A 13020-nucleotide genomic window follows, 5' to 3' on the forward strand; every position below is an offset into this window, starting at 1 on the left:
AAAATTGTATTAAAAATGTATTTCTGCAGAAAAATATGAAATTTGTAAATTTCACCTCTACATTGCTTTAATTCCTGTGACATGTGTAAAGGGTTAAGACATTTTCTAAATGCTGTTTTGAATACTTTGAGGGGTGAAGTTTTTAAAATGGGGTGACTTTTTTGGGGTTTCTAATATATAAGGCCCTCAAAACCACTTCACAACTGAACTGGCCCCTGTAAAAATAGCCTTTTGAAATTTTCTTGAAAATGTGAGAAATTGCTGCTAAAGTTCTAAGCCTTGTGAGGTCATAGAAAAATAAAAGGATGTTCAAAAAACGATGCCAATCTAAAGTAGACATATGGGGGATGTTAATTAGCAACAATTTTGTGTATTATAACTGCCTGTCTTACAAGCAGATACATTTAAATTGAGAAAAATGCTAATTTTTGCAATTTTTCGCTAAATTTTGGTGTTTTTCACAATTAAATACTGAACATATCGAGCAAATTTTGCCAGTAACATAAAGTCCAATGTGTCACGAGAAAACAATCTCAGAATCGCTTGGATAGGTGAAAGCATTCCGGAGTTATTACCACATAAAGTGACACATGTCAGATTTGAAAAATGAGGCTCTGTCAGGAAGGTCAAAAGTGGCTAAAGAGGGAAGGGGTTAAGAGCTCTTGGGATGGGAACCTTTACTAGGACCGATACGTAAACATTATCTTCTCAAAAACATTCAGAGGAACAGGGGGGGTTCCAAGCAAGTTGACATCCACAAATACGAAAGCCATAAAAATGCAACATCAATCACAACTGCTTCATCATTAAATGCATTTTTAATCTGTCGTCTGTCAGGAGGTCACAACGGATGTGATCTAGGAACCGGTTCCTCCACAGGGTCGTGAGTGAATGGATCTGGTCACTCAAATTTTTGAAAAGACGCACGCACATGCGAGGCTGCGTCTCAAATAAAATCAATGGCTTTTTTGAAAGCCCAAGAGACACGTAGAGGTCCATCCGGCCGCCCTTGACTGCAGCAGGACCATGAGAACTAGAAGGCCACGTCTTAGTCCATTCTATGTGGACGAAAATATAGAGTCTATAGGATCTAGGGGGTCTTGTTGACATTGCAGCACCGGGTAGAATCTGACATGACATCTTTATTTGAATGGTCCTGCTGCTTCTTCCAATAGAACCCTAAAAGGAACGCCAAGAGTGGAGGGGAACTGTGCTGATCTACATGTAGGACCCATGGTGGGATGAAATTGGGTTATTGTTATGTTATGAATTTAACCATTTCTTAGCATTAGAGTGCCTTCCCCTAGCTGGGTATATGCAAGAAATAACAACTGCTAAATGGCTCTCAGTTGCCACCTATCTTTTACCACGTTGGCAGTGAATAATGTTTTCCTAACCGTGGTGGCTTTTAATTCAGCATCTTGATCAAAATGGTCCTCAAGTTCTGCATTTAATACAGATGTTTTTTGTTTTTTTTTAATAAATAAACAGTAGAGCATTGTACAGATTGCTTCTATGTATAATATGAAAACATTATCTGAATAGACGTGCTCTTTGATGGGACACATAGGAGAAAAAAAAAAGCAAAAACAAACAAAAAGATTAAAAAAAAAAAAGTTTTGAATGGTTTATTGCCCCATAATCACCAACCATTTTAGCTAGGGAATGATTTCAGGCATTGGGGTTCACTAAAGAGGCAAGGTATGTGTACCCAGGTATCCCATTGCAGACACAAGAACAGGAGTAGACTTCTGCTGCAGCAGGATACCTCCCAGCCAGAGACTGACCTGATCCGAGATCTGTAAGAAGGACAGGGAAACTTTTATATTATATTTAGTGTCCCTATAAGTTCGTGTTACAATAATTTAAAACTATTCTCCAAAAATTGCAACTGAAGTAGCTGAACGTTTAGGGGACACTGTATGTATCTCTAGTTTACAAAAACATTATGAAGTTCCCAAATTCAAATATTGCATAATTCAAGTGAAAAACTACAGTCAATAATCATATATCAGACGGTAAGTGAGACAAATGACTGCACTAGGGTATGCAGAGGACTATAGTAACAAGGGCTGGCCGGGTCACCTTCCATGCCAACTGTCCGATCCAGGAATGCTAGTGTAAAATGAGCACGCTAGCATCCCTGCCTGCATAGTTTAACCCTTCCCTGACCCTGTGAGCCAATATACTACGTATTATTCATTACTATCAATTTACATAGCGCGAACATCTCCTGGCATATTAAAGGCTTGAATTATTTTTACCCCTTATATACATTGTGAATAATGCAATCATTAATGGTTGGTTCTGAGTTATATACTCGAATATGCCCTACTGGCAATGGGCGCTACCCACAAGGTTGTCACACAGCCCTGGTCACAAATACCAAATTGTGTATTGACATGATATTAACAATACATTAAGATTGGCAAGAGACGTCTTGGAGGAGCTAAAGATAGTATGGGAATGGGAAAAGTGTGAGTGCTGAATGGCGAGTGTCACTAGTAACGTTATTACTCACACACACACTTCTAGAATACTGCCGATACGATCCAACACTAGTAATACTCTAATAAAGCTGAACTAGTGGCACCCACTAAACACAAATGTAGCCCCAAAGCCTCAATGAGCCCTCTTACCAAATACCACTAGTCTTATATCTCTATGCCCTTTCAAGAAAAACGAAAGCTGGCCATATACAACCCCGAATTACTATGTCCATTCAGCTTGGCAAAGGCGCCATGCTATTTCTATGAACGGCAGGGGATAAATGACTGCCAGACACTTTTGACGCTAATTATTTTAGAAAAATCCAATCCAACTGGAGACATTGGTAGCAATAAGGGAGTCTCCATAGTCATAGGTTTCCATAGGGGAAATGGTTAATGTATTTTAGTTTCATAAATAAGATGCAAGAAAAATAATGTGTTCTTTTTTTGTTGTGTAGTAACTCTTTATTCTTTATTTGTAAAACTTTCCTAGGGAAACCATATTGGAGATACACAGTTCCTCTCTGTATAGAAGGTTGTGCGTGATTTATGGTAGATTAAATGAACGGTAGGCAGTTGACAGAGAAGTGTCATAGACTGGCACAGTCTCTAGGAAGAGATGACGTACAGCCCCCTCCCCCAAGACACAGGGAAGCTGCATACAGAGCCTTATCTGTGTGTAAACTGTTACCACCCTGCCTTGTCTAGACCTATAGCGGTATAATAGAAAGTCATTAAATCTCCAACTCTCTGCTGACCCACTCCCAGTCTATACAGCAAAGCTGACAGAAAACAGGAGTTTCCAGCCTATTGTGTTTGCTATAGTGGCCAGTGTGAAAACTGGAATATTTCAAGATTTTTGTTTCATGTAGACCTGATTTAAACAAGATGTCATTTTCTGATGATACGTTCCCTTTGGCTGTTTTAGAAAACCCTTTTTCCAATACCCCATAAGGGAATCCACAGTTAATAGAGGGTATCGCCTGTTTATGCCCCCATCTATTCGTCAGACTAGAAATCAGATGTCTCATCGACTGTCAGTGTTATTCTGGTTTGATAAGGTAAATATTACTCCTTTTGTTAATTTATACCCATGTAAACTGTATGTAAAAAAAAAAAAAGAAAGAAGAAGAAGGAAAATTCATGGTTGTACAAGACATAAAAAGAAAAAAGGAAATGTTTACAAACAGTCTGTAATTCCAAAAATACAGAACACCAACTTCCGGAGAGTCTACCAATCTGCAGCCTTATTTTCATCAGTTCCTCTTTGAAATTCAATTTGCAGCCGGTAGATAATCGCTTAGTGGAAAAGCTGAGGGCTACATAGAAATTGAAGCATCTGCATCCCCTGCCAATGCATCCAGTAAAATGCCAAGCAGGTATGCTGAGGAATATACAACCTACAATCTGAAAAACTGCCAGGCTCCGGTCTTTGCTGTATTAACACTATTATCCCAGGAACCATCATATATATTAGAATACTTCCATCAAATAAGATCTGGTATCATCTCGTTCCTCGAGGCAATGACTTTCTATTAGACCAAATAAAAAAATCTGGGCAGAGGCAAAAACTGCAGAGGTCTAACAACATATAATATACCAAGGTACATTCTTCAACTTTATTACACATAACAAAAGCCAGAGCTATAGATATACAGATAATTCAGACAAAAAACAATAAAGAACATTCATACCAATAACTTTTTCAGACTAATGGAAACTTGGTGCCATGGTGCAGACTATACTACTGAGGCATTGCTTATAGTTGAGAATATGGTGCCTCAGTTACCCTACAGTGGCACACCGTGTGCCTACGGGTCCGTGACACGTTCTGTGCACATCACATTGCCCTGTGTACCAGCTATTTATTTCATGTTTTAGAATAGGCATTCTGATAATAGATCGCAGAAATGTCCCATCTTTACAAATAGCCATCAGCAGCCGCAGTCTACAGGAGGACAGCACAAGACTATTTACAACTTAACCTCCTCATTGCCGTGCATCATGTATTTTTGAATACATTAGGCGAATATAGTAAAATCAGATGCAAAATCAGCCAATATTATATTTTTTTTTTTCAGTAGCTCAGCAATATAAATTATCACCAGCAGCAAATGTCTAGGTGCGTCAACACCAAAATGGAATTCATGTCTGGAACACAAAGTCAAGCCACAGGCAGGCTATAGCTAGATGACAACTTTAAACCACATATCGACACTTCGGACCTGAGCTGCAATACCAGAATTAGCCAATGGACAAGAGTAGCGCAGTTTCTGACGGGAGCAGGCCTGTTTTTCTTGCAGAAGTCAATAGAAATCACATGTAACTGAGACAGTTGCACTTCTTTCCCATTTACTTTTATAAGTATAAAAAGCAAATTAAACTGTACTAAAGCAACATCACAAAAGACACATGACCTCCTGAGCAAAGCATGTCATCTATCAGCTCTCCTGTGTGGTGTAGTATAGAGGATCTGTCAGCTCTCCTGTGTGATGTAGTATAGAGGAGCTGTCAGCTCTCCTGTGTGGTGTAGTATAGAGGAGCTGTCAGTTCTCCTGTGTGGTGTAGTGTAAAGGATCTGTCGGCTCTCCTGTGTGGTGTAGTATAGAGGATCTATCAGCTCTCCTGTGTTGTATAGTATAGCGGAGCTGTCAGGTCTCCTGTGTGGTGTAGTATAGAGGATCTGTCAGCTCTCCTGTGTGGTGTAGTGTAAAGGATCTGTCGGCTCTCCTGTGTGGTGTAGTATAGAGGATCTATCGGCTCTCCTGTGTGGTATAGTATAGAGGATCTGTCAACTCTCCTGTGTGGTGTAGTATAGAGGATCTGTCAGCTTTCCTGGGTGGTGTAGTATAGAGGATCTGTCAGCTCTCCTGGGTGGTGTAGTATAGAGGAGCTGTCAGCTCTCCTGGGTGGTGTAGTATAAAGGAGCGGTCAGCTCTCCTGTGTTGTATAGTATAGCGGAGCTGTCAGGTCTCCTGTGTTGTATAGTATAGCGGAGCTGTCAGGTCTCCTGTGTGGTGTAGTATAGAGGATCTGTCAGCTCTCCTGTGTGGTGTAGTATAGAGGATCTGTCAGCTCTCCTGTGTGGTGTAGTATAGAGGATCTGTCAGCTCTCCTGTGTGGTGTAGTATACAGGATCTGTCGGCTCTCCTGTGTGGTGTAGTATTGAGGATCTGTCAGCTCTCCTGTGTGGTATAGTATAGAGGATCTATCAGCTCTCCTGTGTGGTATAGTATAGAGGATCTGTCAGCTCTCGTGTGTGGCGTAGTATAGAGGATCTGTCAGCTTTCCTGTGTGGTGTAGTATAGAGGATATGTCAGCTCTCCTGTGTGGTGTAATATAGAGGATCAGTCAGTTCTCCTGTGTGGTGTAGTATAGAGGAGCTGTCAGTTCTCTCGTGTGGTGTAGTATAGAGGATCTCTCAGCTCTCCTGTGTGGTGTAGTATAGAGTATCTGTCAGCTCTCCCGTGTGGTGTAGTATTGAGGATCTGTCAGCTTTCCTGTGTGGTGTAGTATTGAGGATCTGTCAGCTCTCCTGTGTGGTGTAGTATAGAGTATCTGTCAGCTCTCCCGTGTGGTGTAGTATAGAGGATCTGTCAGCTTTCCTGTGTGGTGTAGTATAGAGGATCTGTCAGCTCTCCTGTGTGGTGTAGTATAGAGGAGCTATCAGTTCTCTCGTGTGGTGTAGTATAGAGGATCTGTCAGCTCTCCTGTGTGGTGTAGTATAGAGGATCTGTCGGCTCTCCTGTGTGGTGTAGTATAGAGGATCTGTCGGCTCTCCTGTGTGGTGTAGTATAGAGGATCTGTCAGCTCTCCTGTGTGGTATAGTATAGAGGATCTCTCAGCTCTCCTGTGTGGTGTAGTATAGAGGAGCTGTCAGCTCTCCTGTGTGGTGTAGTATAGAGGATCTGTCAGCTCTCCTGTGTGGTGTAGTATAGAGGATCTGTCAGCTCTCCTGTGTGGTATAGTATAGAGGATCTCTCAGCTCTCCTGTGTGATGTAGTATAGAGGATCTATCAGCTCTCCTGCGTATTGCAGTCTAGTAGAGCTGTCAGCTCTCCTGACATCTCTATTTTAGTAAATACTTTTCTTACCTAAGAAAAATAACTATTCTGGAACATCTTTTCTTAGAACTCTTCATTGTGCCACTACTTTGTTATTCCTCCTGGAAGTGTATGAATACATTCACTACCCATTTCCCCTTTCAATAAGGCGTGTAGCTACACAGACTGACACGGTCAGCACTGTTTGGACAGTCTCAGAGTATGTAAGGAAATGCCGGCCTGACAATGGGAATGGTAACACTCAGTTGTCAATTTGTTCACAAAATTCTAGGCAGAATTACAGAGCAACACCACGATGCTCCAGAATTCCCAGTTACTGCTTGAGGAATACAAGTATTTACTAAAACAGACATGTCAGGAGAGGCGATAGGTCCGCTTTCAATTAAAAAACAATTACATGGTGTGTAAGGACTTTAGGTAAAGGGGACCCACTTAAAGATGTCCCCGCATTTAAACATGGAGTCCCAGCTAATAGAATACACAAGGCCTGTAGTCTCAATAGAAGGTATTTGTTTAGATCAGCATGAATATGGCTCTGTTATTTCTAAATGACAGTATTAATAAACCCTTCAGCGAGCTCGCAGGCACAAAGAGAGTCAGTTTTCACTATAATTCAAACGCTGCACAGAATAAGCCGCTCATTGTCTGCTTCTCCAGGGCCCTGCAAGTGCTGGTATTCTGCTCTCATCCTGTTCCTCCAAGCGGTGGCTTCCCATAGACTCCATATACTCCTGCAGTGGTTCGAGGGGATTTCAAGAAAAAACGATGCCATTACCTAGAGTCAGCCTCAGAGCAGCGCTCAGTGCCATGATGGCCGGCTGAGGGACATAACACTCAAAGCCTTACAATCCAGAGGACGCTTCAGTCAATATCCCACTCCTCTATGAGATATGGGATGCCACACACACACACACACACACACACACACACACACACACACACATGGGATGCCACACACACACACACACACACACACACACACACACACATGGGATGCCACACACACACACACACACCTTTTGTCCAGCATCTGATACTCTGGCACTTGTTTCCAGCACAGAATTGCATTGTGGAATTTCATCAAACCAGGTGCGGAAGACTAAGAACAGAGATCCCTACTCAAAAAACTTTGTTGAAGTAGCTGATTTTATGTTAACATTATATTTTAGATCTTTCTTCTGCAGCTTCTCTACACTTACAAATGACTGTCTGATAATCCAGAATATCTGATATCAGGGCCCATTGATTCCTGATGAAAGCAATTTTACTGTACAGATTATCAATATTCTGGATTATTAAACATTCATGAAAAAGGAAAGAAATAGTTATCGTAAAGGGTTCAGGGACTTCATGACGAAAGCACAAAATAAAAACACTGACATAAATGCAACATAAAATGCCAATAAATCCGAGTAGGGGTTTCAGATTAATTTTAAAGATAACAGGCATACATTTTCTAGAATATTGGTTGGCAAATGATAGATCAGTATACACATTCATACATATGGCAGTGCACAAGGAGTGACTAAACAATCTAAAACCACAAAGACTGATAGTTATTCTGTATCTACAAGGCATAAAGCATATGTAAAATAAACAATACACAACACAAAGTATCTGTTTATGTGATACATTGTATCAGTATAGATCACACAGCACTGACTCAATACATCATCCTCATAGACAATCATTGAGGGGTTATTTCTAGCTGAATTCTCGCTGGCGGACATTATGTCTTGATGACGTCTTTCTAATTAAAGTTGTGTAGTCAGACTGAAGGATAGAACAGGGAGGACAGAAGGGAAGTGGTCATGTCTCTCGCAGCAGAGGAGGTTGGGGAGCTGCAGGTCTGAGGAACCTCAATAGATGCAGAATAAGGACTGGCAATGAATGGCTTAGGACAGATGATTGATCCAGGCTCCTAAACACCTAGTGGTGGGAGGTTTTCTCCAGCCTGCAGCTCCTCATTCAGCTTTTCATTGCAGCATTGCAGAGACGCCATCTTCCCTGGATCTTAATCTTCCTTCAGTCAAATCCTTTTATCTCATGCCCCTTTAATACCCACCCAAAGGAATAGCCCACGGCTCGATCAGAGAGACACCCCACACCGGGCAACTAATTATACATCCACCTTCTTATAACTGAAATCCAAAAATAAGTGCCCCCTACAATACATGGTAATAGCACCCAGTCTACCTGGTCTATAATAAGAGCATAAGAGAGAAACCAGGAGGGATATTAAATAGAATAGACCATGCCCATAGTGCCAGCTAGTCAGACCAGTCACCAGCGGGCATAACACAGAACACATTCACAGCTTTGATGTCTCAGACACCCAGACAGAGGAGTTTTCACAGACAGGTGGGATCCATGAGAAATATCTACTGTCAGCTCTTCATAGGACAACACCCCTTCATGACCAGGGACATACAAAATAGAGAGAACCCCGACTGGCATGCAGACATATGGCACAGCTGGCAGAATAAGGGGGGGGGGGCAATGCAAGTGGCAATAAGATGCAGAACTTTCACAAGTAATAACCATGTAACACCAGTAATAGGCATAGAAGGACATGGTTTAATTGCAATGAATTCTAAAGGAATGAATCACTATAGGATTTGCACTGGAAGGGGAAAATAATTGAGGGAAGGTGAGAATGGGAAAGAGACAAGGGTCATGTATGGAGAGGAAAAATGCAGGGTGGGGGCAGGGAAGGGGGGGGGGCAGCTTTGCAGGAAACCCCTGAAGGGGATGTAAGAGATAATGGGGGATGAGAAGAAATGGACAGCGCCATGCAGCACCCTAATGATGCACATAGGAGATAACAAGCAGGATGAGCATACAATGTGGAGATCAAGAGGTTAATGAGAAAGAGACAAAGGTCATCTATTGCTGAGGAGGGGGCTAGCTTTGCCCTGATCACACAGGAGCCCACAGGGTTAGCAGAAAGGTATAGGATCAGCGGCATTCATACAAAAAAAGGGAGGAGGCATAATAGGGTTAATGGAAAGAGACAAGTGGCATCTCTGGAAGAGTAAGGCAGGGGGTACCACATCAGGTAGGAGCCCCCCTTAAAAGAAATGTATAGCATATAAAGATGATGTAAACAATGGGCAGATCCACAAAGGAAAGAAGGGCATTAAAGGGTCAATGGGGGAAGGAAGAACACAGGCGGGGGAGGAGGGGGTAGTTATAAGGACATTTTTGCCTTCATCTGTTTGACACCCCTTTAAATGGATACAAGTCATATTGGGGGTGGGGGGAATCAGCACCAAAAGATAACAAGGTGGTCATAGAAAGGGATGAAAGAGTTAATGAGAAAGAGACAAGTGCCATCTAAAATGCAGAGTGGCAGATCAGCCATGTTATTAGCAGGTGGATGCCCCTCGAAGGGCAGGATAACCAACAATCAGTGCCCAGCAGTGGCAGATCCCATAGGAATCATACAGGGCAGGGGGAGAGAGACAAGTGGTGGGTAGAGGGGCAGCAGCTTTGCAATGAACATCAGATAGATGGCACAGAAGAGGGCATCATCAGCATCCAGCACCCGTATGTGGCAGAGCTATAGAACAGTCAACCAGCAGATCCCCAGGGTGATCACACAACAAAGGGAAGCAAGGTGTGATCCGGCATTACATCACGATCTGCTCCAGCAATGAAGCTCAGCAGCAGCGCTGCCCTCCCCCATCCCTTACCTCTATGGCCAGCGCAGCAGCAGCCAGGAAGAGCAGCGTTATATGGGGCAGCATGGCTGCAGCAGAGCCGGGGGTTGCAGCCTTAGATCCGCGTTGTCTGGCCTCCGGTGTGGGGCTGTGATTTCCTCCGGGCTGGTGCTGTGGACTGAGCGGCACAACCTCATACACGGGAGACACACACTCACATCCACGGGCTGCGTCAGCTGATCCTGCCCACCCTCGCCCGCTACAGACCCCTGCTGGCGCCAAGTGTGAACTGCAGGTGCCTCCACTACAATAGTCTATTCATGGGCGGTGGGAGAGCCTGTGACTTGGTGCTGCAATCTAATGCTACAGGCAGGACTGCTCTGTGACGACCTCTGGGCTGCACTGGATGTGATTCAGTCAGGGTTATGAGTCATTGGAAAGCTGCACATGTAGATAGTCATCATGTTATAAATGAAGCTCAGCAGCAGGGTGCACCCTGGCATAGGAATGTTACATCATATTAATATAGTAACTATGGGCATAGACGTATATGGCAATAACTAAAAAAAAATACTAATTCCAGGGTCAGCACCCACAAAGCAGGACTAATGCCCAGTATACCGACCGAGGTCAGGGAGCCAACACAGGGACGGATTTGGCATTTCTGGAGCCCTGAACAAAGTTATGTCTTGGGGTCCTAATCAAAGAGACCTAATACACAGTGCCCCCTGTAGATTGTGCCAAACACAGTGTCCCCTGTAGATTGTGCCACAGTGTCCCCTGTAGATAGAGTCACACACAGTGCACCCTTTACATAGTGCCAAATACAGTGCCCCCTGTAGATAATGACAAACACAGTGTCCCCTGTAGATAGTGTAACACACAGTGCCCCCTGTAGATTGTGCCAAACACAGTGTCCCCTGTAGATAGTGTCACACACAGTGCCCCCTGTAGATTGTGCTAAACACAGTGTCCCCTGTAGATTGTGCTAAACACAGTGTCCCGTGTAGATAGTCACACACAGTGCACCCTGTACATAGTGCCAAATACAGTGCCCCTGTAGATAATGACAAACACAGTGTCCCCTGTAGATAGTGTCACACACAGTGTCCCCTGTAGAGAGTGTCACACACAGTGCCCCCTGTAGAGTGTGCCATATACAGAGTCCCCAGTAGGTAGTGCCAAATACAGTGTCCTCTATAAATAGTGTCACACACAGTGTCCCCTGTAGATAGTGTCACACACAGTGCCCCCTGTAGGTAGTGCCAAATACATTGTCCTCTGTAGATAGTGTCACACAGCGCCCCTTGTAGATAGTGCCAAAATACAGTGTCCACTGTAGATAGTGGCACACACAGTGTCCCCTGTAGATAGTGTCACACACAGTGTCCCCTGTAGATAGTGTCGCACGGAGTGCCCCCTGTAGAGAGTGTCACAAAGTGCCCCCTGTAGATAGTGCCCGACACAGTGCCCCTTGTAGATAGTGTCACACACAGTGTCCCCTGTAGATTGTCACACAGTGTCCCCTGTAGATAGTGCCAAACAGAGTGCCCCCTGAAGATAGTGTCACACACAGTGTGCCCTGTAGATAGTCACACACACAGTGTCCCTTGTAGATAGTGTCACACACAGTGCCCTCTGTAGGTAGTGCCAAATACATTGTCCTCTGTAGATTGTGTCACACACAGTGTCCCTTGTAGATAGTGTCACACACACTGTCCCCTGTAGAGAGTGTTGCACACAGTGCCCCCTGTAGAGAGTGTCGCACAGTGTCCCCTGTAGATAGTGTCACATAGTGTCCCCTGTAGAGATTGTCACATGGTGACCCCTGTAGTGTCACACAGTGTGCCCTGTAGATAGTGTCGCACACAGTGCCCCCTGTAGAGAGTGTCACACAGTGTGCCCTGAAGATAGTGTCAAACACAGTGTCACCTGTAGAGAGAGTCACACAGTGTTCCCTATAGATTGTCACACAGTATCCCCGGTAGATAGTGTCACACACAGTGTCCACTGTGGATAGTGTCGCACACAGTGCCCCCTGTAGAGTGTCACACACAGTGCCCCTATAGATAGTGTCACACAGGGTCCCCTGTAGATAGTGTCACACACAATGTCCCCTATAGATAGTGTCACACAGTGTTTCCTGTAGTGTCACACAGTGCCCCTGTAGAGAGTGTCACACAGTGCAGTGGCGGATTATCATTAGGGCGGTTCGGGCGGTCGCCCAGGGCCCAAGGCTCCCAGGGGGCCCATGGCCGCTCGAACCGCACAAGACCGCACGGGCCCCCTCATGCCCGGTGGTGTCGCTAGCACCGGAGGGGGCCCTGGTGCTAGCGCCAGCCACATTCATTTGTATCTGAGTCCTCAGAGACAAACAAATATTATAGGCTGCAGGCCACATTAGGCTTGCAGCCTATCAGCCGCTGGGAAGACTCCTTGTGCAGGCCGGCGTGATGAGGTACTGCATCACGCCGGTCTGCGCATGCGTCTAGTCCGGAGGCTTCACATGTGTCCAGCTTGAGCGGCCGCCACGAGTACGCAGCAAGGTAAGTAAAATCTATATTTATTTTTTTAGGTGGTGGTAGCGCTCTGCATATATTCAAGGGGGGGGGGGAGTTCTCCGTGACACTATATACAAGGGGGAGGGAAGCGCTGTGTGGCACTATATACAAAGGGGGAGCGCTGTGTGCACTATATACAAGGGGGAGCGCTATGTGGCCCTATATACAAGGGGGGAGCGCTAAGTGGCCCTATATACAAGGGGGAAGCGCTATGTGGCCCTATATACAAGGGGGAACGCTAAGT

At 44.4% G+C, this 13020-nt stretch overlaps 1 protein-coding gene across 4 annotated transcripts in view; it reads right to left on the reverse strand.

Annotated features, from left to right (window-relative positions):
• Positions 1 to 10533, reverse strand: part of APP (amyloid beta precursor protein) — a 192020-nt gene extending 181487 nt beyond the window's left edge. Inside the window, exon 1 of one of the 4 annotated variants that reach the window (XM_075854518.1) lies at positions 10249 to 10533. In XM_075854518.1, coding sequence (XP_075710633.1) covers positions 10249 to 10302 — 54 coding nt within the window. In that variant the 5' untranslated portion in view covers positions 10303 to 10533. The remainder of the gene's footprint in view (positions 1 to 10248) is intronic. The other 3 variants (XM_075854517.1, XM_075854520.1, XM_075854519.1) reach the window with 3 other exon arrangements.
• Between the last annotated feature and the right edge of the window lie 2487 nt (positions 10534 to 13020).

The sequence above is a fragment of the Rhinoderma darwinii genome, chromosome 2 (genome assembly GCF_050947455.1).
Source record: "Rhinoderma darwinii isolate aRhiDar2 chromosome 2, aRhiDar2.hap1, whole genome shotgun sequence".
In the NCBI taxonomy this organism is placed as follows: domain Eukaryota; kingdom Metazoa; phylum Chordata; class Amphibia; order Anura; family Rhinodermatidae; genus Rhinoderma; species Rhinoderma darwinii.